Raw genomic sequence first — 25,306 nt, 5'->3', positions numbered from 1 at the left:
GTAAGCAAATCCGTGGTCCAAGTAAGCCGTGAGTCAAAAACAGAAGTACGCCAAACAGTGCCGAAGAGTACAGCTGTCAAGCACTGGACAGCGCGTACTCAACATTTCTATCCTGGTGCCGGGTTGTCAGGTGATCTCGTTCTTCGTGTCACGTGATGCGTGTCTCCAGCACGTAATCGGGGCTTCCGCGTCACGTGCTCCGTAGTTTTAACAGGTGGTTGGTTCTTTTGAGTCATGTGGCACAGAAAAACATCGAGCTGACGCCCGACATGACTCGTTCCGAGCCGCCAAGGGAGCTGCCAGTGGAGGAATGGGTGCAGGCGATTCAGATGGTCCCTGTTGCCCGTTTGCTTCCATGGGTAGTGCCACCGGCTCCCACTCCGCTGCCGCCCTAATAGTTTGAAAGAGGGTAAGTGTACAGACAGGACATTGGAGGGTTGTAAAGCAGGGTGCATGACAACTAGGGATGAAATATTACTGCATGTTATGATCCACTCATGATTCGAGGAAGGATGGCCTTGTTGCAGTTTGTAGAAATACTAATAATTATATTAACTTGTTTTATTTAACACTCGCAACTACTGCTTTTCCATTTCATGGTACTGTACAGAAAAGGTGTTATCATTACTACACTGCCTGGAATGAAATTGGTTACATATGGTCCAATGCAGATCCAACCAGGCAGCACTTTACCTACTAAGCTATTTTATTGGATTTTGAGAAGTCCGTGCCTACTTTCTAGAGGTATGCCCACGTATTTAGGATTGTTCATAAAGAGCTAGGGTTAATTTAAGAAGTGCCTGTGACTTCTTTAAAACCAGGATTGTCTTTATATACAGTGCTTAATTTGTAGGGGTGTTTGCCAGGGCTCAGCCCTGGCACTTATTTCTGAGCCCCGGGACTTGTCTCAAACACAGTTTGATTAGGATGTGGTTTATTGGCAACTTTATTATTTTAACTGCCAGTCACAGAATAAACACCTATAGAATCAGAGTGAAGAGTTACAAACGTGGCCCTCATTGCACCGGTGCCTCCCTCGTCTCGATGTCTTAGAAATGAAAGATGCACATTGTTCCCATCACTGTTGTATCACAGTTGCAAAAAAGCTACAGACAACCGTTTAGACCCTATCCTGATGACGCTGTAGAGGAGATAAATGTTCAAATGATGGAACAAGTGGACTGCCTATGACTGTGCGAGAACCGATGATGTCACGACTAAGACCATGACATAGAAATGTTAAGACATGAAGCACATATGCATCCCGGCATGAAGTTACACAGACGCGTAGATTAAAGTATGCCTAGACATGAAGAGCATGCTTATGACCCCTTTAGAGGACGTATACACTTTTGCTATGCAGTAACGCAAGTTGCCCAAGAATACACATAAACTACTTGCTGACGCTGAATGCAACTAACATGAGAGGCCATGTAAATCAATGTAAAGTGAATGGAAGGAACTGGAAAGGCTGAAGAATACAGGGGAGGCCTGGCTCACTGATCCGGCAGGAAAGCACAGGCCAGACTGTTTGTGTAGCCAGTGAGCATGTACCAGCCAAGGACACTAAGGGAGGGAGAGTTTTACAGTTGCAGAAGAGCTAAAAATCCTCATAAATGTGAGCAGGAAAATTAAGTTTATTCTCTACACACGTGACCTGAAACGCAGAGAGAAAGCCTATTCATTCGAGCCAGACAGAGACCGTTGCTCCCATCCAGCTCATGGCAGATGATACAAAAGTAATAGTAGGATGAAAGCTAAATGTTCTGTCTCAAGGCGTAGAGGATCGGAGAAGGTAACCATGTTGGGGCAAACAGCACCTTTTGGACTGTTCCCATTACGTTGAATTGTTGCTCATGGGCTGGTAACCATCCAAAGCCCCAAGGCTGGAGGACCCTCACTGACCAATCCCTATTCACCTTCCGTGCCGGTTCACACTTTGTTGCACGGTCCAATTGTCATGCGCTAACCTGACATGTTTGTGTTTGCAATATTTAGGAGGTGGTCACAGGTGGAACCACCAGATAGCTTGTAGCCAATGGAAGCATTAACCCTATAGGATTTCTATATATAGCCTACCCCACTAACCAATCCCACCCCACCTTAGGTTTATGCAAAGTATCATTTGTTTGTGATGTCACAGTTGAATAAAACTCCATGACAAGCCTGTAACGAGTCGAGAGAGCATTGAAAATCCTGAGGTGTCCATGTTTTATCCCTGTTATGAGAGCTCTTAATAAACAGTGGGGTTTGTTACATTATTGGACGGGTTCCTACTGCCTGTCATTTGGGGGGCATTGATGAAATCCCTCCTCTACTTTAAGAGCAAAATGTAAATGATGACTGTGTTTAAAGACAGACTTAAACATCTGTCTCATGTCACCAGCAGGATTCCGCCGGACTCGTAATGAGGCCCTTTGTCTTGGAAAGCGACTTTATTGTGGAAAGGCCTGGATTGTGTCTTGAGCTGCATCCTCGTGCTGAAAAGCCTCTGCATTCTAAAGCCGAGTGTGTCACCTTGTCCCGTTCTGAAAACGTGGCAAAGGGTCCCTTGCTGCTCAGCTATCTTGATATATGATTTCTAAACACTATTTATTTGACATGTACATTTTCCCAGCAAACATTTGTTACTATAGCGTAAGGGCAGGCAACAGTTTATGTTAGTATAGGCCATTTTCTGTTGACAGACACTACTAGGACTGTGTCATTTATTATTTGATGATTGTGCGTGCTCCCATTCTCAGGGATAGGGGCAGATAGGCGTTTATGCAATTCTAATTGTTTAATAAACACCCTTGAACATTGAGTCATTTGTGTATGTCTTCACTTGTGATACCATGCCTCCCTTACACCACTTCATGTGGCCTTAGGGATGTGACATCACAGAGTGCATTATTCCCACCTTTGTGTATACTCCACCCATCTTTTGAATTATATATTAAATCCATTGACATACTCGCTGGAGTGGACATTAAGGTTCAATTTGCATATTTTCTTTAGGAACAAGTATACCCTCCCTGATTTTTTTCGTGGTTCAAAGGCCAGCAGATTCACTTTTATGAACAATGCTCTGTGCAGGGTATCGCAGTTGACCACTCCCTAGGTTTACATCTTTCAGCCACTTGTTTTAGATTGAACAACAATCTTAAATTGCGATACCTGGAACATACTTTCCAACTTGCTGATTAAACAATAAATAGTGTAGGCTTTTTGTTGGCTGGATGCTGTTCATTGTCTTCTCCATCATAATGATTATTAAAACAAAGTATGCATCTCCCTCAGCAGTGCCACCCCCATCTCTTTCCTTACATCTCTGGAGCGCCCTGCAACGCCACCAGCCACAGTACTTTTATTTATCCACAGCATTTTGTAGTGGTTTGTTTATTAAGTGCTTAGAATTATGCCAGCATTTGTGACAGGTTTCTTGATGCAAAATCTCACCTTTCAGCAAGCACTGGCGCGTGTGCTCGGCTTCATAACTCATGCCGGTGCTGTGGTGGTAGTTCATGGTCTTAGAGGTAGGTGGTAGAGGGAATTTCTTCTCCTTTTCATTCGTTATGACTGATGTCGGGCACCAAATGAAGTCCGGAACCTGAGAAACGAAGGGAAGAATCTTTAAACATGAAGGTAGTCATTGGGCTTAGGTAAATCCATGCAACCATGCCTCAAAGCCATCGCTGGGGAAGCTGCTGCATCATGCCACCATGCCAGAAATACGCTCTGGGGTGTGCAATATCATGAAGTCCTATCACAAGGCCATCACTGATCAATGGTGACCTCATTCAACCATGTCTCATGGCCATCCCTACACAATCATTCACCCATGTTGCAAGGCTCCTAATGGGGCATTTGCAACAGAATACACCAATACCTTAAAGATGCCACTTGGTAAAGCTATGAATGAACACTGGGCATATGACATGTCATGCAAATTATCTTCAGTTAAGGCTTTACTGAGGAGCCCAGGTAACATTTAACCAAGGTAGGAGTAACGCTAACTACCCCAAAGCTTCTTTTTTCTTGTTACTGTCACTCACACTCCCCCATGGCATACCTCCATAGAACAGGCCACAGACCTCTTGCACACAAACACAACCCAAACCAACACACATCTACCCTATGCACATCACCCCACAACATGGCCCAACTTCACAAAATATCTCCCTCTTCTTATAATTATTATAATTATAATTGTTCTTTTAGAACGTGCTTAATACCGGAGAACAGTTTCTAAGTGTGAGTCTGGGATTCAAACCTGTGTTGCTATGCGTTGCCCCTGAGCTATCGTCCCGGCCCAACAAACACTGCACTAGCTGCGACATTAGTCATCAAAAACATACTACACTTCATATTTTTTATGCAGTCACACTAATAATTTGCCACGTTATCCCATTACTCTTTGTCTCACTTCATCTTCAGTGCACTGCCTTTCACATATCCTTCACTCACTATCATGAAACTAAGTCTCCAGACCAACCCTACTACCAGTATGCTCTGCTTCAGTTGCAAAATTACTGTTTTCTCTTTAGATCTTCATACTCCACTCGACCAGAACTCTTCTACACCTCACCACTCAGTGCTTTACCTTCCATCATTACAATGCCATTACTTTGGTAAGCACGTGGTTTTGCCTTGGACACTCTCTCCTTATTGGATCATTTGCCTCCTTTCAGGTTCACTGCATTTCGGCTCACATCCACTGCAACTTCGGGTTTTAAAAATGAGATCTCCTTTCATGACCTAATATTGTTTCCACATGCAAACTAAATCACCTACCTCTACCTTGCATTCTTTTGAATGCCTTCAAACAGCGTATGGCAAATTGTTTCTTATCTGTACTCTGGACACCTTCATTCTTGTACCCTTCGTGAGCATCACAGTTTTCATTTCCTTCTGTCATTAACCTTAATACAGCTTTACTTCCTTGCAGCAAATACAACGGGGTTGCTCCACTGTGGTGTGAGGCATAGTTTTTTGTGATAAGAACATGGCTCTGACTGCTTTTCTAACATGCATCGGATTAGCCTCAGCATACTTCAATTGAGGGTATCCACCGATCCATTGGTATGCAGATGGAATAATTCAGTTTTCCACCCCATTGTAAGTAGGGAAATGTTTGCACTATGATAAATGTAAATGGCACACCATTGTTCACAACAATGTCCTCAGGATTCCCCCTCTCTTCAACACCTCAATGGACAGCCTCTGTGATTGGCCATGCCAGGAACTCTACTTCTATCCACTGGAAATACTCATCAATAACTACTAATCAATCACTTACAAAAGCCATGGGTCTTACAAACTCGCATCAATAGTTTGTTCCATGACTTCTCTGGGCACTCAACCACCTGCATAGGAAGACCTTCTTGTGGTTAAACTCTTGTCTACTAATCTCAACACCCCATTCCTAATAAATCCAAACCTCAGTCCATTGCTGTGCTTTTCTCTTAGGCACTGAGTTCTACCATGCTCATTTTACTTTCGTCACAATATCTCTGCATATTCCTAGGTTGAGATGTACAGTACCACTCAGATGCATGAATCCTTCTAATTCCTCAGTTTATTCATGAACATTCCTGTGCGTTTTTGCATAGTATTATTTACATCTTCGTGTGTTGTCACGTTTTAAACATGATTCCTGCTTCATGGGTCAATTTTGATTTTCAATTTTTGCAAAGCGCATCCCAGAACATGAAATCCCTTTGTTGGAACATTTATTTTGACGACTGCCAGTGCCTCTATGAAACAGTTATTTTTGCTCCTTCAATGTGTATCATTGATCTTTGTAATTTTTCTTCATCGAAGTGCATTACATAGATATATACACACATATATATACATTATTTTAGTGCAGCAGTTAAAGGTGAGTCATACTTCCACAGGCACCTCGAAAAAATGCTAATAACGTTTGACTCATGCAATGGATTTAGCCGACATTTTGAAGTAAATTAAGGACACACAGGCCCAGACTGCAAAGTTTGGTAAATATGTGTTAAATAAAAAAGTTATTAAGAAAACCAAAACAATTAAAAAACCAAGCTGCCATCTACTTCCCATTCATTTTCCCATAGACAAAAAAAGGTACATTTTTGCCGGACCACACAGCCCAAACCATTGGGCGGATTTGGACCAGGTCCGAAACAACTTGAGCACAAAAGGGTTGACATTTTGTGGTTTGGTGTTATTCCGTCCAGTAGTTTTTAAAATATTTGATGAAGAAGGGGGTGCCACGTCTCAAAAATAGACAGCTATATCTCTGGTAAATTGCCAACACCGGGTGTTTTTAGAAATGAAACAGGCACCATCTTTGTTTTTGCTCGATGCAAGAAATAGCTGTGGACATAGACAAGGGTATCGGAAAATGAAACACAGGAAAAAAGCCTTTTGCACGTCAAAAACATGCAATTGACATCTGTTTAGTGCTGGGGGGGTGTAAGAGGACACCAAGTGAAATTTGGGAGTTGGAGGGGGTATAGGGACAGAGTTTGCAACACAAAGATTTTCTGTAGCCTCGACTATGGACAGAATAGCTTCAAATAGCCGACATTGCAAAGCAAAATGCGTCACAGAAACAGCATGTGTTGTGGAGGGAATGGGAGAGGTCTGGGGAGATTAGGAGGCCATGGGTGTGTGGGGATCAGGCACAGAGGGTGGGGGAGACTTGATGAGGGCCTGGTGGGGCAGGGAAGCATTTTTTTTTTTATTTCTGCCGTTTTTCTGTTATTCGCAGCTATAATATGACTACAGATAGCCAAGGGTATCTGTAGTTCTGTACCCGTGGCTATAGCAAGAACATTGATATTTGTACAGCTTCAGTACCGTCAGGGGTAAAAAAACACTAGCCCTATAGGTATCTGGGTCTCCCATCCATGTGGTTACTGGAACCAAACCTGCTTAGCTTCACAGCAAAGAAGGGGCCTGCCCCCTCAGGCCATGTTGCTAATCAATGAGCTCAAATGACAAGACCTCCTCGTTTTGAAGCTAAGCAGGGTCGGTTCCAGTTACTGCATGGAAGGGAGACCGTCCACAGATCCAGATGCCATGTGTTGTCTAAGTTTTAGATATCTCATAACACACTAAGAAAACACACAGCATCTGCATTATTTTTTTTAAACCATGCTACTGCCAGTCCTTGTAAGTAATGCAGTCAGAGGTCATTTTTTGCCTTTTGCTGATTTGTATTCTGGTATTTGTAGTCTCCCAGTCAAGATGTGAGGAATAATGCCACAATTGTACATGTTTTGTCTAACATAGTTCTATAAGGATTTATATATTTGAGTGATACCATGGTATGTGTACTTTTAACGTTATCTTTATAAAGCAGCTTATTGTTGAAAGCCAGAAATGGGGGTGAGGAGGGGAAATGAGAGGGCAAGAGAGTTTGTAATCATGGATACTGGTGCAGGTATTTGCTCCTGATTGTGGCTTTTTTTCAGTGCACAAGTAAAGGACACATGTGGGTGGACAGCATAACTTTTTTACAGAAGGGCAGATGCAACCCCTTGGGGTTTTTTGAGGATGGAAAGCTTGCTCAAGTATTTGGCTACCAAGAATGTACTCGGGTTTTCATGTTCCCAGTGCAGATGCTTACCCACAAGACCACAAGCACTTGTTTCATATTGGGATTTTGTTTTTCAGAGAATATTTCACAACAGATTGCTGGGTTTAAAAGGTGAGCAGCTTTTATACTTTGCCAGCATATTTATTGGAACATTTCCTCTCTCAGGTAATTTTTCTGGTCTTCATTACGTTTTCAAAAGTCCAATGCTATTTTGTCGTGCACACCAGCAGTTTCATGTAAGTAGAAGCTCTACACTTCCAGTGAGCAGACCACAGCATTAAGGTAAGCCCTAAGGGCTTTGGGGCTAATTTCAAACTACAAAAAAATGAATCCAAGATTCTAAGAAAAAAAATGTGCAGTTAGCGCACATACCGCACACCAAAGAGGAGGCTTTCTGATCCTGTGCGTCGTATAGTCCCTTGGGCTGAATGCTTACATATCGCATGAAACAACGTGGCTTGCTATTTGAAAAAATCACCACTAAAGCCACTTCCAAAATTGCTGATGCACCCTCTTCGGGAGAGCAACCCAGCATTTGGCTGCTTCCCCACTCTGATTGGCTCCCAGCAGCATGTTAGAGCCAATTGGGACCACCGGCTGGTGTAGGCCGGCCCCTCAACCCAAGGCCCCGTTACCAAGGCTCCTGTCTGTGCCTGTCCAGATCTGGAAGGGCTCGAGGAGCCCCCGTCCTGTCCCCCCCTTTTTTGGAATCATGAAGCAGCATCCTGATGCAGCTGGTTCCCACACAAACATTTACCCATGCACTTCCATGCTCTCTGCTGATTGTCATGTGAGTGATGACTGAACTCTGCCACTGCCTCTTCCACTAACAAAACTGTACCATATCTGTGCCTTTCTCACTCTGCCTTCCTGCCTCACCTAATCTTCATCTTCTTCACTGTACTTTGTGCCCTGTTCGATTCTCAAACCCAGGTGTGCGCGTGTTCAACATCTTACACCCCCATACATTGCATTTTGTGCCCTTGTGTGATTTTGAAAACCCAGGTGTGTGTTTAACATCTTACAGCCCCATATTTTGCATTGCATTTTGTGGCCTTGCAAGATTTTCAAGCCTAGATGTGTGTGTGTTTAACATCTTACACCCCCATATTTTGCATTGTATGTTGTGCCCTTGTGTGATTTTCAAACCTAGGAGTGTGTGTTTAATATCTTACACCCCATATTTTGCATTGCATTTTGTGCCCGTCCTGTAATTATTAAGCCGCCTGGTGAGTTTGGCCTAGGACTGTGCAGTCCTTCATCTATTCTCTGCCACCCTTTTGGCACTTACCAACTCTCCTATCTTCTCTAACTGCTACACTATCACTTACCCTCCCTCTCTCACGAAGTCTCAAAGGAGAAAGCACAAAAAAACATCCCAAGCCCCAACCCTGGCCTACCCATCGCAGACACCTATGTCAGCGCCACTTCCAGACAGGTCTTCACCGATATCCTCTTCTCTGTCCCCTCTATCTATGGACTCCTCATCTCATCTCTACTCTCTCCCCTTTCACATACTCTCCCATTAATTCTGGCACCAACTGGGAAGTCCTCTGGGAGGGCTTCTCATCATCCCGCTGTATCATTAATGTCTACCACACTGGCACTATCTTGGTTCAGGGTCCACAAAGCAACCTCCTTCTCTTCCACCGGTGCCTGCCGTCCCTCGTTAACTTCCTTCCTTCACCTGCCTCTCACCCAACCACTCTCTCTGTCACTCCCCCTCCGACTGGTGTACCATGCCCCTGTACTCCTCCTCTGAAAACCTTCAAAGGCGGAGACCTCCTTCACGTGGCCACACTTAATGCCTGCTCAGTCAACAAACACACCACCAAAAATCTGCCTCCTTCTTGAAGACATTCACATTGACATTCTAGCACTTACCGAGACATGGTTCAATGCGGACTCAGTCACTGCTTTTGACTCCCTTCTCCCTGATGGCTACAGGATTATTTCCAAGCCACGACCTAACCATGCTGGCGGTGGGGTTGCCTGAATCTTCCCTGAGTGGGTTCCTTCCTCCCTCATACCCATTCAGTTTTATTCTTCCTTTGAGAGCCTGGTTTGCAAGTTGGTCATCTCTCCCTCCTCTCTGAGCACTGCCACGATCTACAGGCCCCCTGGCACTACCACCCTGTTCTTCTCTGAATGGGCTGTTTTCTGCTCTCTACCTCCTCTAAACTCCTTCTCTTGGGTGACTTGAACAACCACTTGGAATCCGCTATCACAGCATCCACTCTCTTCCTTGACCTATGCACCTCGCTGTCCCTCTCCATTCTCCCTTCTGGTCCAACCCACATGGCAGGACACACTCTTGATGCCCTCATTCACTCTGATCTCCCCCCCCCTTTTCCCCCACTGCTCACACCTCTTTCATGGTCAGACCACTCTCTCCTCTCTTCTTACCTGGGTCCCCTCGGCCCTCTGACCGCACCTCCTCCAGCCCTGCCAACCACGTTCACGAACATCAGTCCTATTAAATGAGTATCAGCTGCTGCCTTCACTTTCACCTTCATCCTCCTCTCCCCCACCCCAGACCAGACTCTACCTCTGGCTCTGCTGTCAGCAACCTCCATCTGGCCATAACTAACACTCTAGACATTTTTGCACCAGTTATGGTGATCTGCCTGAAACCTGCCTCCAAGCGTAATTCCTGGTACGACTCCAGATTTGCTGCCCTGAAACGCAACTGCAGAGCGGTGGAACGGAAGTGGCAAACCTAAGGCTCACCCTCTGACAAACTGGCTTGCTGCCTGCTCAAAAGACAATACAGACTCTCCATCCGTGCCAAGAAAACGGCCCACATCCAGGAACGGGTATCTGGTGCATCCAACAACACGGCGTAACTCTTTAAAATCTGCAGGGAACTAGCCAACCCTTCCGCAGTCTCCTCCTCCCCTCTTCCATCCCAGGCCCTCTGCAATGCACTGGCCACACACTTCACCACTAAAACTCGGGACATCCTGAGCACCCTTGCTACCGTCTCCTCCAACCCCTCCCACACGCCCTTTCCTCCTACGGCCTCCAACTCTCCCAGTCTTCCTCTCTCCTCCTTCTCCCATCACACCTGATGAGGTCACCAGAGTGGTCCGCTCTATGAAGGTCTCATCCAAACAGGGTTCTCCTTGCTCCTCTAGAACCCTCAAGGACAACATTGGCTCTCTTGCCCCTGCACTCGCTGATTTCTGCAACCACTCTTTTGCTACTGGTTCTTTCCACTCCTCCCTCAAGCACTAAAGCACCCCTCCTGGAAAAACCTTCAGCAGACCCTACCTGTCCAGACAACTACCGCCCTATTTCTATCACCCCTTCCTTGGGAAACTCCTGGAGAAGCTGGCCTACCCCCAATTTACCTCACACAGTGAACTTTTACGAGCATCCAGAGGCATGGAAACTGCTCTTCTGACTAGCCGCAAAGTACTGCTCGCATCATGGACTCTAACTTTCGAGCTGTCCTCATTCTACTCAATCTCTCCTCTGCTTTTGACACAGTCAACCACTCCTGCCTCATGAAATGGCTCCATGATACCCCGGGTATCTCGGAGCGGGCACTGGACTGATTGACCTTCCTAACTGATCGTTCATCCCAGGTTATTCTGGGCACCTTCTCTTCACCTATCTGTTTGGGAAGTGGTCTAGAAACATGTTCCCATCAACTGGTAAAGAGCAAGTTGGAAGCAAGAGGGATGAACGCCAGCACACAGCTTCTGCATTCACCAGCAGCAGCAGAGAAGACCTACTGGAAGGCTGCTGATTATTAGTAAGACATCTTGCCGCTCCAGTGCTGACCCAAATTTTACTGAATTTCGACACTTATTATCTTAAGTTTAAAAAAAAAGTCAATCTTCTGCTCTACCTATATATAATGGTGGTCGGTGCAGAGAAAAGGAAGTAGGATAAGCAATTTCCCAATAACATTGCTAGACTACTACAAACAAGGTTGTGTTTTCTTGAAGTGTCATTTTCTACTGCAACCAGAAGCTAAAATGTTCAGAAGGAAGTGAAGGGGAACAGGTGTACCCTCATCCATTAACAGTAGTTAACATATTAAGGGAGTTTCTCAGTACAGCAGTTTTGTACATTTTTGGGTGTTAGGGGAGCGAAGATGGGGAACACAGGGTAGTTAGATCCAGGCCTCATCCAACCTGTTTGCCAGGGCAGTGGCCTACCATTCGTGCACAGTCACATCCTTGTATCAATCAGCAGTCAAAGCCCATCTGGCCGGAGTCAGTCCACATTTGGGGGCCAGAGAGAATCATGGATACAAATACCTACTCAAAATATTGGTTTTCCCTGTCCAGCGGTAACATACAAAATGCAAAGGTTCAGATTGTCTTTTCTCTGCTGTTCACTGTGCTCGTCCTCCGCCCACACTACACCATCAACCCACACATAGAGTGAAGCGTAAACTGACAGGTGATTCAAGCCCCAGCCTTCTCAATCTAGCATGTCACAAAAGCAGAAAATATGCAACCTATCTTCCCCAAAGCTGCTTCAGGTGATTCAAATAATTGCTGTTGTACAACAAAACAAACTCCCTCATTCTTATTCGGCCCCTCGGAGGAGGATTTCATGGTCCCTATTAATTTCCCTCCTTCCCACTCTGAGTCCCTAAACCTTTATTGGTCAGCATAATGTGAGGAGTCAGAAATGTGAGATGGACACAAAGGTATAGTTTTCTCATAAATTGCCATTTAATTCAACAAAAAAGGGTAAGATGAACGGCTAACTTTCCTAACCTAACCAGAAGGTCGCTGCCTAACATACTAATGCTAAAGAAAAATAACGTAGTGTCCAAAAAGCATCTGTCCTTCACACTGAAATATACAACAAAATTATACGCGGTTAGTTTGGCGGTCTTAAATCCCACAATGTAATATACGAGTTCAAACAAAAATATTGTGAGAAAGACTCCATGTGACCAGGGACGATTTCCCTTCCCCTGGATCAATTCAGGAATCTCGATAGCAAAGTTCAAGTTTAAGAAATTTCTGTGCAAAAGCAAAGTTCCTCTCATCATATCATACAAAGTCTTTTCCATTTCATATCGTTTCACTTGGCAAAGTGAATATCCCTCCTCCAACAGTTTGCCAAATGATTGTTCATAAATCAATGTAACTGTCAATTTTCCTTGACTTCTTGTTTGGCAAAGCAAAAGAGCCTCTCTCAAAGCACAAATTCATAATTTGGTGCCAATGTTATCTTCTCAAAACCCAAACAATTGTTAACACATATGTTGTCTTTTTCCAAAAGAAACACATTCTGAAATGTCGAAATGTAACAGTTCATCAAGAAAAGGTGATGGAATTAACACTTCCTCTTCCACCACATGTTTTACCACAATCATAGTACTTTCAATCAGCTGTTTCTTTTCTGGCCCACTCACCAGCCAGGATTAACTACAATTGGTCTCTTTCTTGGTTTAATCGCCTGCCAGGATAAACTTGTACTTCTACAATGGTACTTTGTGGTAATGCTTGTTCCCAATACTCTTCACACTAGACTCATAACTGAAGAGGTTGGAACTGACAACTGCTTCTCTTTAGGGTCTCCTGACTTTCAACAAAGTGTGTTAAATCTCTTCCCAAAATGATATCCCTTAAACGGATAATTTTTCTCTTGTTCGCCTTTTGGCTGTAGGCAATGCAGGTTACAGTTATCTCCCCCTTGGTCTCTCATACAAAGAGGGCTTTGCTCTTGCAGCCTTTTTTTCCTGGTTATGCAACTTCTTAGCTGCTGGCAAAGTAGGTTACGATTGTCTCCCAATTGGCATTCCTTTATAGGAGAGTTGCTCCCTGTTTGCCCTTACATCACTCTTCTGCTGGTTGGCAATGCGGGTTACAATTGTCCCCTAATTGATATCCTTGGTTAGGAGACTTGCGCCCAGTTTGCCTGAATATCAAACTTCTTTGGCTTTGGTTATATGGTTTACAGTGGTCATTGTGAGAAACCTGGGGGCATTCTCACTCCTATTCCCCATGGGTCCTCTGCACAGGTGGCCAGGGAAAGGCCATCACTTCTGGATCCCGGCCCTGGGGGTGGACAAGTGAGGACGGATCACCTGGGTGGAGGGTCTGTGAGGACTGGGATGCCTTTAGGAGAGACATGGTATCCCCTTTTCCTGCTACTGATCAACCCAACCCTGCCCCCACCTTTATGGGGTATCTTGAGTCAACTCCCCAGGACTTCCTCATGTATACTGTTAGAAGTACTGGGACGAAGAAGAGGCAACTAGGAGCAATGAGGACTAGGTGTACTGTGGTACTCCGACGAGGAAGAGGCCTGATGAGAATAGTAGAGGTCAGGCATGTCCCCTTAATGCTGGTCAGGCAGGGCTTATTGTACCACAGCACCTGCAGCCTGTTAGAAGGCTGCAGGTGTATAAAAGAAGCTGTGGCGTTGAAAGAGCAGCAGCGGAGAGGCCAGAGAAAGCAGCAGGAAGCTGTGTGTATGCGGCATGCCAGCAGTTCACATGAGTTCAGCCCGGCTGCTGGGGCTCTGTGGAACTGAGAAAACATCAAAAGGGGAGCCATGCCTGGAGGCTGCCCCTTGTTGTGGTGTTCACAGTGCTTGTCCTCGTGGGGTCAGAAGATGACCCAGGAATGCATGAGGGGCAGAAGAAGAAGTCCTGAATCGGAGGAGCAAAGGCCGACAGATCAGCACTTTTGGAATGCCAAAAAAAGCAACCTGTGAGTTTTTATGTAAAAGGAAACCTGGTGTGCCAGTGTTTGAAGTTATGCAGAGGATTGCTATGTATTGGAATGGTCGTGTGGATGAGAAGTTACGTTTTCGAGTGTCTCCGAAGGAATCCTCATTAACCCCTAAATAACTGGGAATACTTTGTAGCAGAGTGGTCGCATGTATGTGAAGACACGTTTTCCAAAGTCTCTGAGTGCTGGGCACAATACAAAGGCAATTTTCATAGAGTAATAACACCAAAATGAGATGAATTAAACCTTTTTAATTGCTACACATGTCTCTGAGTGCTGAGCACGTTATTCAAGGCATTCTACAGTGATTTATACCAACAAAGCAAATTGAATGAAGATCTTTAATACCTACACAAATTCAGTAAGGAACAAGTTACTTACCTTTAACTGTTGTTCTCCAGCATGGGTCTGGCATGGATTCACATGCTCATGAATATTCCCTGTCGTCAGGCTGGGAATCCTCGGTAAAGAAAAAAATCAGTTTCAGTTTCACTTCTGAACTGTCTTTCTCCTAACAACCAATCACTGGTCTCTGGGCCATACTGCCCCCAGCCAATGACTGCCCTCTACCTAAGCCCCTCCTCTGGCAGCCATCTTCAGATTTGGTAGCACGTAAAGTGGCAGTAGGACCAAGAGAAGAGCTGCAGAGGGGTAGGCGGGAGGGTTTGCATGTGAATCCATGCCAGACCCATGCTGGAGAACAACAGTTACAGGTAAGTAACCTGTTCCTTCTCCAGCATGGGGTCTGGCATGGATTTACATGCTCATGAATAAAGAATACATAGCAGTACACACATGCACAACCACAGGAAGTGGCAAGGCTCAACATTAAGCATTTCAAAATCTCAACATTAAGCATCTCTTACCTCCTCACCAGGCTCACCTTCAAGCGAACAGGTTGCACAGCACTGCTTAGCCAACTCTGGACTCCTCCCTGGAATCCTGGTTGATGGAGTAGAATCTCGTGAAGGTGTGCGTCGACCTCCACATAGCAGCCCTGCAGATGTCCAGCAAGGGCACACCAGACAGGAATGGCGTAGTTGCAGCATTCGCTCTGGTCGAATGGGCTCTCGGGAAGCTAGGCAACGGTTGGTTTGCCAACTGGTGACAATGGATGATGCAGCCAGAGAGCCACCTGGAAATGGAAGCCTTGGAGAGGGCCTCCCCTTGGTTCACAGGGCCAAAGTTCACAAACAGCTGTGACGTCTTCTGAAAACTCTTTGTGCGGTCCATGTAGAACTTCAGCGCTCTAGCCACATCCAGCGAGTGCAAAGTCCTCTCAGCCGGCGACGAAGGCGATGGGAAGCAAACAGGTAACACCAAGGGCTTGTTGAGATGAAAGTCCGACAGCACCTTGGGCATGAAGGAGGGATGCATCCGTAGCACTACCCTTGTCTTGTGAAATGTTAAGTACGGAGGTTTACAAGAGAGGGACTGGATCTCTCCCATTCGTCGTGCGGAGGTGATGGTCACAAGAAACTCTGTCTTCCACGATAAGAATTTCAGTGGTCCCGAATGCATAGGCTCGAACGGTGGACCCATGAGCCTAGTTAGTACCACACTGAGCTCCCACGCCAGGGCCGGGGCCTTCACAGGCAGGAATGAACAGAAAAGTCCTTTGATGAACACCTTGACCAGGAGGTGTGACCACAGCGACGACCGCCCCAGAGTTCTGGTGTAGCGGGAGATATCCACCAGATGAACCTTGATGAAAGCATGTGCCAGTACTGCTTTGGCCAGTGACAGCAAATATGGCAGCACCTGAGGAGCCGTAATCCATAGAGGGTCTATCTTCTGTGCACGGCACCAGACGGTGAACCTCTTCCACTTAAGTCTGTAGCATTTCAGTGTAGACGAAGCCCTGGCCTTGGCAAGTACCTCCTTGCAGTCCGCCGGGATCTCGTATCCTCCAAACTCTAGCGCTGCAGGAGACAGGCCTGCAAGTTCAGCGACCCTGGGTCGTGATGCAGGATCGCGCCTCCTTCTTTGGCGAGAAGATCTGTGACCACCGGAAGCTTGACTGGAGGGCACGCTGACAAGTCCAGAAGGTTTGGGTACCATATCTGTCTCGGCCACGCCAGTGCGGCGAGGATCATCCTGCACCGGGACTGTCTGAGTTGATTAATGAGTCACAGAAGCAATGGCAACGGGGGAACGCATAGAGAAACAGGCCGTCCCAGGGAAGGAGAACTCGTCCCCCATGCTTCCCGGCTAGGGAAAGCTGCTGGCGAACCTCCGGCACTTGGTGTTCGTCGCCCTCGCAAACAGATCGATATGGGGATTGCCCCATCGTCGGAACAGAAGATCCATTTGGTTCTGCCGAAGCTCCCACTCATGGCACAAGTGCAGCTCCCTGCTGAGGGAATCAGCGATGATGTTTTTCACTCCTGCCAGATGAAACGGGATGAGGAACATCCCCTGGGCAACGGCCCAGTGCCATAGGCCCTGCGCCTCTCTGGAGAGTGCTGGGGATCTGGTGCCCCCTGCTTCCGGATGTAGAACATCGTGGTGGTGTTGCCTGTGAAGACCCATATCACCTTGCCCTTGAGAGATGGAAGGAAAGACTTGAGGGCCCAAAACACTGCCCATAGCTCCACTACTTTGATATGCAACGACTTCTCCTCCGGTATCCACAGGCCTCTTGCGTGGAGACTTCTGGTGTGCGTGCCCCATCCCTCCAGGGAAGCGTTCGTCGTGACCGTCTCCTGATGAGGTGGGATATGGAAGTCTGCGCCTGCCGACAGATGTGCCCGGACTCCCCACACCGTATCGCTCAACAGAAATCCTTGTCAAGAGAGATCTTGTCTGCAAAGCTTCCCGATACCTGGATCCAATGTGCGTCGAGGAACTCTTGCAGTGACCACATCTGCAGCCGGCACAGCCGAATGAGGTAGATGCATGACGACATCATGCCGAGAAGGGACTTGATGGACCTCACCCTTTCAATCTTCAGGGTCAACAGCTGTTGTACCTTGCCCATGATGGGCGCTATCCTCTCCTCTGACCGAGACGCCAGGCATGACACTGTGTCGAGTCGATGGCACCAAGCAAGACTTCGCATAGTTCACTGAGAACCCCAGCTTCGTCAGCAGCTGAACGGTTTTTCCACTTGTGTGCGACAGCGGTCTCCCTCGATTTTGCTTGGATGAGCCAGTCGTCCATGTAGGGGTAAACGTGGATTCCTCGTAGACACAGCTGCGCCGCCACTGGAGCCAGGCACTTGGTGAAAACCCTTGGCGCCGACTTCAATCCGAAGGGAAGGGCCTTGAACTGATAGTGTTGCCCTTGAACCACGAACCGCAGAAACCTGCGGTGTCCCTTCTGAATGGGGATGTGAAAGTAGGCATCCTCCAAGTCCAGCAACAACAGGAAATCCCCTTCTTCCAGCTGTCCCAGCACGTGCTGAAGGGTGACCATCCGAAACATCTGGGATCTGATGTACTTGTTCAGACGGCGGAGGTCCAGGATGGGCCTCCAGCCGCCCGTCTTCTTCCTGATGAGGAAGTACTGAGAGTACACTCCGGAGCCCTGGAGCCTCTTTGGGACGAGCTGTGTGGTGCCCTTCTTCAGCATGGCCCGCACCTCCAGCAAAAGCTAGGGACGTGGTTTCCTGCCTGGCCATAGATGGTATGCGCGGACACTTTCGTTGGAATTCCATAGTGTGTCCGTGGGCCAGAGCGTCCAGCACCCAACAGTCGGTGGAGATGGACTTCCACACATTGACAAAGTTCCCCAGCCGGCCTCCCACCAGGGTGCTTGGGTGGGGCCCGACATCACAGCCGGTTCAATCTTGCTTTGCCGTGGAGGCGCCACCTTGGGGACCTTGATAGCGACAGTGACCTCCTCCAGACTTGCTGCGGCCCCTGTAGGCCTCCTGGGCTGAAGAGCGGGACGGTTGATGGTACGACGATGAGCTTCTGCTGAAGCCCTTGAAGGAACATTGGGACTTTCCTCCGGAGGTCCGAAAGAACGGCTGTTGCGGGGTGCCCAAGACCCGCAGCGTCTCAGCATCCTCCTTGATGGCCTGGAGGGACTCGTCCACGGTCTTACCAAGCAAATTATCCCTGTCGAAAGGCATGTCCAATACCCTCGACTGCACCTCCTGGCGAAGGTTTGTGGCCTTCAACCATCCCCGCAGACGAAGGAAAACATTGTTGCCCATTTGGGGGAATCAGTAATGTCTATGGCCACTGTGATGGCATGGTCTGATGCCACCTCACCCTCCTGCAGGCTCCCCAAAGCTTCCGCTCTGTTGTCCTCGGGAAGGAAGTCCAGGGGGGAGCGATCTTAAACAACAGCTCCCTGTCGTAGCGCGCCACGATGGCGAGGGGGTTGGCCGCTTTGATGGTCGTCCTGCCGATGTGATGACTCGTCCCATAGCGTCCAACTTCTTCCCCTCACTGTCCGAGGGAGAGGAGGTCGTTGATGCCGCAGAGCCAGACGATTACTTCCTCGCCACCTCCGAGACTACTGAATCTGGGGAAGGCTGGGACCTTAAACACTTGGGTGCAGAGTCCGGCACCCTGTACTTCTTTTTGTACCGGTCTCTCTTCACCGGGGCCGATGACAGGTTCTTCATAAGGGACAGACCCTTGTCCCAAATGTCATCCAACAAAATAATCGACAGCACAGTCTTCCTCTTTGCCTCGCGGCGTTGGTACAGGAACCCCTCATTCTTCTTTTCCTCAGGGGTCAGCTGAAACAGGTCCGAGGCCCTAGAGATCATGGCATGGAACAAGCCTACCTTGTCGGCGGGGAGGCTCTGGCTGGCGGAGACGGAGGATCTCCTAAGCCACCGTCGTCGTCCTTGCCCGTGCCTGTCCCCGTCGTCGCTGTGTCCGGGTCCGTATCTTCCCTCGGTGGAGTGGAGGGGGTCGATGGGTGAAAAGGCGGTGGAGGCTGCACTGAACTCTTCTTGGTAGGGAGTGCACCTGATGGGCCCGGTGCAGCGGGATCTTCTGGTGCTGCAGAATCCTCCTTTGGCGCAAGAGGCATCAAGTTGTGGAGTGCCTGGAAAATGTCCACCGAAATGTCAGCTGGGGGTTGAGGTGGTTGCTGAGGTGGCTGAGGCAGGAGCAATGGTGGCAGCGGTGTTGGGTTCTCTAACTTCTACACGGCCTGCTCCTTCTCGTCGGTCTCGTCGCCACTCTTGACGTCTCCTTCATCGTGGTCCCTCCCGTAGGCCTTGGCCTCGACAAATTTCTTCTCCAAAATGGTCTGGATAGCAGAAAGCTCCTCCTCAGAGGAGATGTCTGTGCCATGCAGGACCACCGTACCCCCCCCTTCTGTCCGACCAGGGGAGACGGTTTCGGGGAGATGAAGGGCATCACCTTCTCCAGCGTCTTCTCAATGGGCTGGAACGATGATTTCCTCCTAGCAGGCAGGGAATCTCTCATCTTGGGGGCCGTACCCTGCGAACCCGCGTCGGTGGCCTTCGCTAGGGACGCCTTCACGCCCTGAATGGATGACTTTGCCAGATGAATCAGGGCCAGCACGACCTTGGTCGAGCTAGGGGCCTTCACCTTGGGGGGAGGGTCAGTGCCCCGCTCTGCCTTGGTCTTCTCCGACTGGCCCATCCGGGCTTCTCCAGAAGCTTACCCGGGTGGTCCGACTTCCTATTTTTTGCCGAACCGGAGCGTTCGCTCGTGGTCGTAAGTGCAGACGACGCTTTGCCTGCCCTGGCCTCTGCGTAGCCCATCGCAATGATACTCCCTGTGCCCCTGGACTCACGGTGCTTGGCCTTCTGTTGGGCCCCCGTCACCGGGGCACCCTCAAAGGTCTTAGAAGACCGCTCAGATTTCTTCTTGTGGCTGGGGGAGTCATGCTGCGGGGACTCACCCGTAGCAGGGGCCTTGGCTTGCAGCCACTCTGTGAGACGCCTGCGCCGATCCTTCATGGTGCGGCAGACCATCTCCTAGCAAAACGCACAGTCATCCTCAACGTGCGATTGGTCGGAATGCAGGCAGTAGAGGCACACGGAATGCCCATCATCAAAGTAGAGGTTCTGCAGGCCACATCCTGGACAAATCCTGAACAGAGGCGTCGAGTCTTCCTTCTCCTCTGCCATGTCCAGGCGGAGTAGGCCTTGAAGAAGCTTCTGGAATCCTGGAATCCTTCAAGAAGAAACTCAATGAAAGTGTGCACTTGAGGGGCTCTGAAGAATCCGAAAACGGGTCCCTGTTAATCGGAAGATTGATCGATGGAGCTTGAGGCTCGATTGACCGGAAAAATAGAGTAAAACTCTTAGAAAAATCGCAAAACGCAGTAAAAGCTCAAGAGCTATAGCCCAAGGACTCCCAACACTTGACAGTGCAGTAAAAATCTGAAGATGTGCTGCCAGAGATGGGGCTTGGGTAGAGGGCAGTCATTGGCTGGGGGCAGTATGACCCAGAGACCAGTGATTGGTTGTTAGGAGAAAGACAGTTCAGAAGTGAAACTGAAACTGATTTTTTCTTTACCAGGGACTCCCAGCCTGACGACGGGGAATATTCATGAGCATGTGAATCCATGCCAGACCCCATCCTGGAGAATAAATGAAAACTGTACCAAACACCATTGCAGTCAATGCAACTTCAGATACAAGCACAATTTATATGTATGGAACTTACAAATGAACTTAAACAGAAGTTTTACAATACAAGGGAACTAAATACATATCATACCTTGGGCTCCAGAGTGAGTGGAACTTTGAAGATAAACTTCAAAGAATGATTGAGTTGCAACTTACCACCAAACATATTTTGATCCTAAGACCAACCACATTCAGCAATTGCGGCGCCGAACTTTAAGAAAGCTGGAAATCCTTATATGCTGGAAACAAACCCTGAGGCTTTAACCTGCTTTTGTGGTTGGAACTGGTATACAGTGTTTATATCGAAAATTAGAATAGTGACAAACATTTTCAGTGAAGCCCAAATAATGAATAACATGGCAATATTTTTACTAAATATATATATGGGGGTTGGGTAAGGGACTAAAAAGGGTGGGAGGAGCTTGTAGGGTGGTAAAAAAAAGCTGGGGAAACAGGGGACTTGGGAGGGCAACCCCCCACATTTTTTTTTAAAATCTGCCTTTTTTTCATTATTTAAGCATCACTATAAAAGTTTGTCACTATTTGCGTTGTCGATTTAAAGACATTCAACCGTTGGAACTATGTTTTGAAACTTGGGTAACGGAACCCCCCCTGTACCCCCCCACCCCCGAGTACTAGTTTACTTCCTATCTGAACTGTATCCTGAGTCTTTTATTTGAACTGCTTTATACTTGGGGAAGGGAGCTGAAAGAAATCTGTGAGCTAGACAGAGCTCTGAACGTTGTGAACGTTGTGTGGAACACTGTTTTGTTGGTTGCTGACATCCTGCAAATTGTATAGATTAGTTGTGAGGGCAAGTATAGGTTTTCGACACAGATAGATTCCTAAATTGAACTTTCAGACTTTGATTTTCCTTTGTTTTTGTTTGGTAAGGAAATCACACCATAGTTTAGGGCAAGATAGGCATTTTTCCATCATGACTTTTAAGTTAATCAACTTGTATTGTTCATTTAGAATCTGTTGTCTGTGTCTTACTCCAAGATGTCTTCACATCCCCTAATTTGTATCCCTTATTAGGAGAGGTGTGGTCAATTCACCTCAGTTCATTCATTCAGTATTCAAAATAGTCAATTTCACCTAGCGGTCTGCTTGGGAGCACCCCAGGGGTCATCTCCTTAAGGCCAACTCACTGGTATGCCTTGGTGTCTCCTTCTGATTTGCTGTTGCTTCTGCGGTTTTTGCTGGGCCTTCTCTGCTTCTGCCAGCTCCACTGTGACTGCCGCCACACACGCAGTTCCCCAATGCAGCTCTCTGTGATGTTCGGCCACATCTCCCGTACAGGAGCAGTCCACAGTGTGTCGGGAGCTCCTCTCCCACATGCTGTGGATGGCTTCAGAACTGCTTCCCACTGCCCAGTCTCTCCATGGCCACGTTTCCCCAGCTTGCAACGCGCCTTCCACACAGTGTCCTGCTGCCTCCTCAACTACGCCATCAACTTCCCCTTGTCCTTGCACCTGATGCCCATTTATACTTTTAAAGATCCTGCTCAGATGCTTTCTCTCCCAACTATTAGACCTTTCATGATCTTTCATTAACTCTGAGTCCCTCTTCCTCATCCCAGTGCTATGACCATTATGGGCCTGTAGTCCATAATGTTCTTATTCATTTTATAATCTGTTAACTTGATCTGGTTAGTTAACTGAGAGTGTTGAAACTTATTAGAGAGTGTTAAAGGAGTTGGTAGTGTACCATTGGGTTTAGGACCTTGACACAAGACAGAATCATAACAACTGGAAGGTGTGACAAACTTCCTGAACCCCCAATGCACCACGTTTAGGCTGGTTAAAAGAGTTTTCATGTTCTGTGCTTTGGGTAGTTCTGGGAGAGGGAAGCGTACATTGACAGCATGGAATAGGTATTTAGGTATTAAGGGAATCTCATCCTCAGAAGAGGATGAATACTGCGCCTCTCCTACCTGAGTCACCACTTCCCCCTGACAGCCGTCTCTTCCCATGTGATACTCCCATGTTTTACCACCTGCGGGGTCAGAATCAGGTACAAGCTGCCTTCCCCTGGTCACATGGGAGGAGACTTTAGGCTGGGGTTTAGTGATGACTCTGCAGGATTCATCACAATACCTATGTATAAAGATAAGAATTCCCACAATAGTGGTGTAAAGTCATAATTCGTAGTTCTAACACTTTATTACCTGCTTTTCATCTGTGTACCTCATGATGGTGAAACGGTTACATCTTGGTTGGGCATGTACAGCACTCCTCTGCACTAACGGGCAAGACTTTGCTGTATAAATATTATTATTAAATAAATACATTTAGTTATCATGTTTTTTAAAAGAGACCAAAGAAGGATGCTGCCTTCACACTGCATGGAACGCTGCTGAGGCCTGTGTGCAGTGTGATCGCAGCACCCAATGTTGCTTGGCGCTCCAGTTTGCCCAATGGTAGCTTTGCTTCACAACCTTGCTGATCACATTTAAGTCCAATTGTGATCATATTTACTGACAAATGATTTGCCATTTACTGTGTTGGCTTCAATCTCTCTGTTCCTGTGCTTTAATACTCCCCATCCAGCTCGGAGAAACAATATCAGATATTGATGAATGTGTGCATACGTTAGCAGGCAAAAGAGCATTGGTTTGCAAAATTGACTTGGAACTTTTACCATAAGGTCACTGCACCAATGACCATAGATATACATAGCTAGTCTCCAACATGCGTGCAGATGCCAGTTTGCTGCACTTTCATTTTATAGGCACAGGGGACAGGTACTTGCTCAAGAGTCATCAAATCCATTAACCTTCAACAACATGGGAGACAACCTAATTTTGAGACCATGTCACAAATCCACAGATATTCATAAAAAAATCCTACAAATTAATTTTTCCCCACTTATAATAAATGAGAACATTATAATGCCCACTTTTTGTAGACTTTCAAGGTGCACAATTCCTAAAGCAAAGGAGTGACCCCAATCTGTGTGATCACACCTTAAAACTTTTTCCAAGAGAAGATGTGGCTCATAGGAACGGAGGAAACTTTGCTCCAGGAGATTTTCTGTCATTCAATATTTCTGGTGAAGGTATTTGCTCATCTCATCTGTGTATAAGCGAGAAATCACAATGTACCGCGAGGGGTCAGTCTCAAAAGTTGCCATTTCATTAAATAAAAATGGGGGAGATAAACACCTATCTTTCCCTACCCTAACAAGGATGGCCCTGCCTGGCAAACTAAAACTAAAGAAAAATGGACTAGTATGCAAAAAGTATCTGACCCTCACACTAGTACATACAACAACATAATACAAGGAATGTCTGGCTGTTTTTAGTTCCACAAAATAGAATACCAATTCACACTCAAATGCTTTAGAAAGTACTCCTTGTGACCAGGGTTAGACTCCCTTGCCCTGGATCCAGTCATGAATACCTTGAGCAAGGTTTAGTTCCAATACATTTCTGGGCTATAACAAAGTTTCATTCAACGTATCACAAAAAGTATTTTCCATTAAATGACACCTTCCACTTGTCAAGAAAACACTCTTTCAGAAATGATTGGTCACAAATCAAAACAATTGTTATTTGCCACAGTCTCTTGCTTGGAAAAGTAAATGTCTTGCCCTCGAAACACAAGTTCATAAACCAAGACAATTGTTCTCTCACAGAAGCCAAGTAATTATTACCACATCAGACTTCTTCTTCAAAGGAAACTCTTTTGTCAGGATAGCATAACAATGCAACAGTTCGTCAAGCAAGGTGATAGAATTACCAAATGTTTTCTAACACACCCTTTTACCACAACCACAGGGTTTCAAATGATCTTCCCTTTTCCTGGTACACTCACCTGCCAGGTCTAACTACTACTGGTCCCTTTCCTGGTGTACCCGCCTGCCAGGATAAAACTCCTACAACTACAATTGTGTTTAGTAGTAATGCTTGTTCCAAGATTCTCTACACCGGCATCCTGTGTGAGGAGGTTTGAACAATAACTGCTTCTCTTTAAAGTCTCCTGACTCTTGACATTTCATACAAGGGAAGTTGTGCCCTTGTTGTTTCTGTATTACTCTTCTATAGTCTCTTGGTCGCTGGCACGGCATGTTACAAGCTTTTCCCCATTGGGATCTCATATAAGGAGAGTTGTGCTCCTGCAGGCTTTGTATCACTCTCATGCAACCTCTTGGCTGCTGGCAATGCGGGTTACAATTATCCCCCAATTTGTATCCCTTATAAGGAGAGTTGCGCCCTGTCTGCCTTTTTTCATCTGTTCGTTTTCAAAATCATTAGTTTCACTTAAGAGTCTTTTGTGGAGAGGCCTGTGGTCACCTGGCTTCTCAGGCCAACTCCCCGGTCTTCCTCAGCGTCTCGACTCACGGGTGATGCAGAAGATCTCCTCGGGTCGGCCTGCACAGCTGCCAGCTCTGGTCTGACTGTCGCAGCTGGCGCAGTACTTCAGGTGAGCTCGGACAGCTCTGTGAGACCTCTGGCTCTGC

General features: G+C 47.0%; 1 protein-coding gene across 2 annotated transcripts in view; it reads right to left on the bottom strand.

The window, feature by feature from the left end:
* LOC138453370 (trans-1,2-dihydrobenzene-1,2-diol dehydrogenase-like) overlaps window positions 1-25,306 on the bottom strand; it is a 138,958-nt gene that overhangs the window by 40,040 nt on the left and 73,612 nt on the right. For both annotated transcript variants that reach the window (XM_069606151.1, XM_069606142.1), the window contains one exon: window positions 3,442-3,592. In XM_069606151.1, coding sequence (XP_069462252.1) covers window positions 3,442-3,592 — 151 coding nt within the window. The remainder of the gene's footprint in view (window positions 1-3,441; window positions 3,593-25,306) is intronic.

Source organism: Ambystoma mexicanum, chromosome 1p (genome assembly GCF_040938575.1).
Source record: "Ambystoma mexicanum isolate Mex_15411 chromosome 1p, UKY_AmexF1_1, whole genome shotgun sequence".
NCBI lineage: Eukaryota > Metazoa > Chordata > Amphibia > Caudata > Ambystomatidae > Ambystoma > Ambystoma mexicanum.
This window is presented reverse-complemented; position numbering and strand designations above follow the sequence as displayed.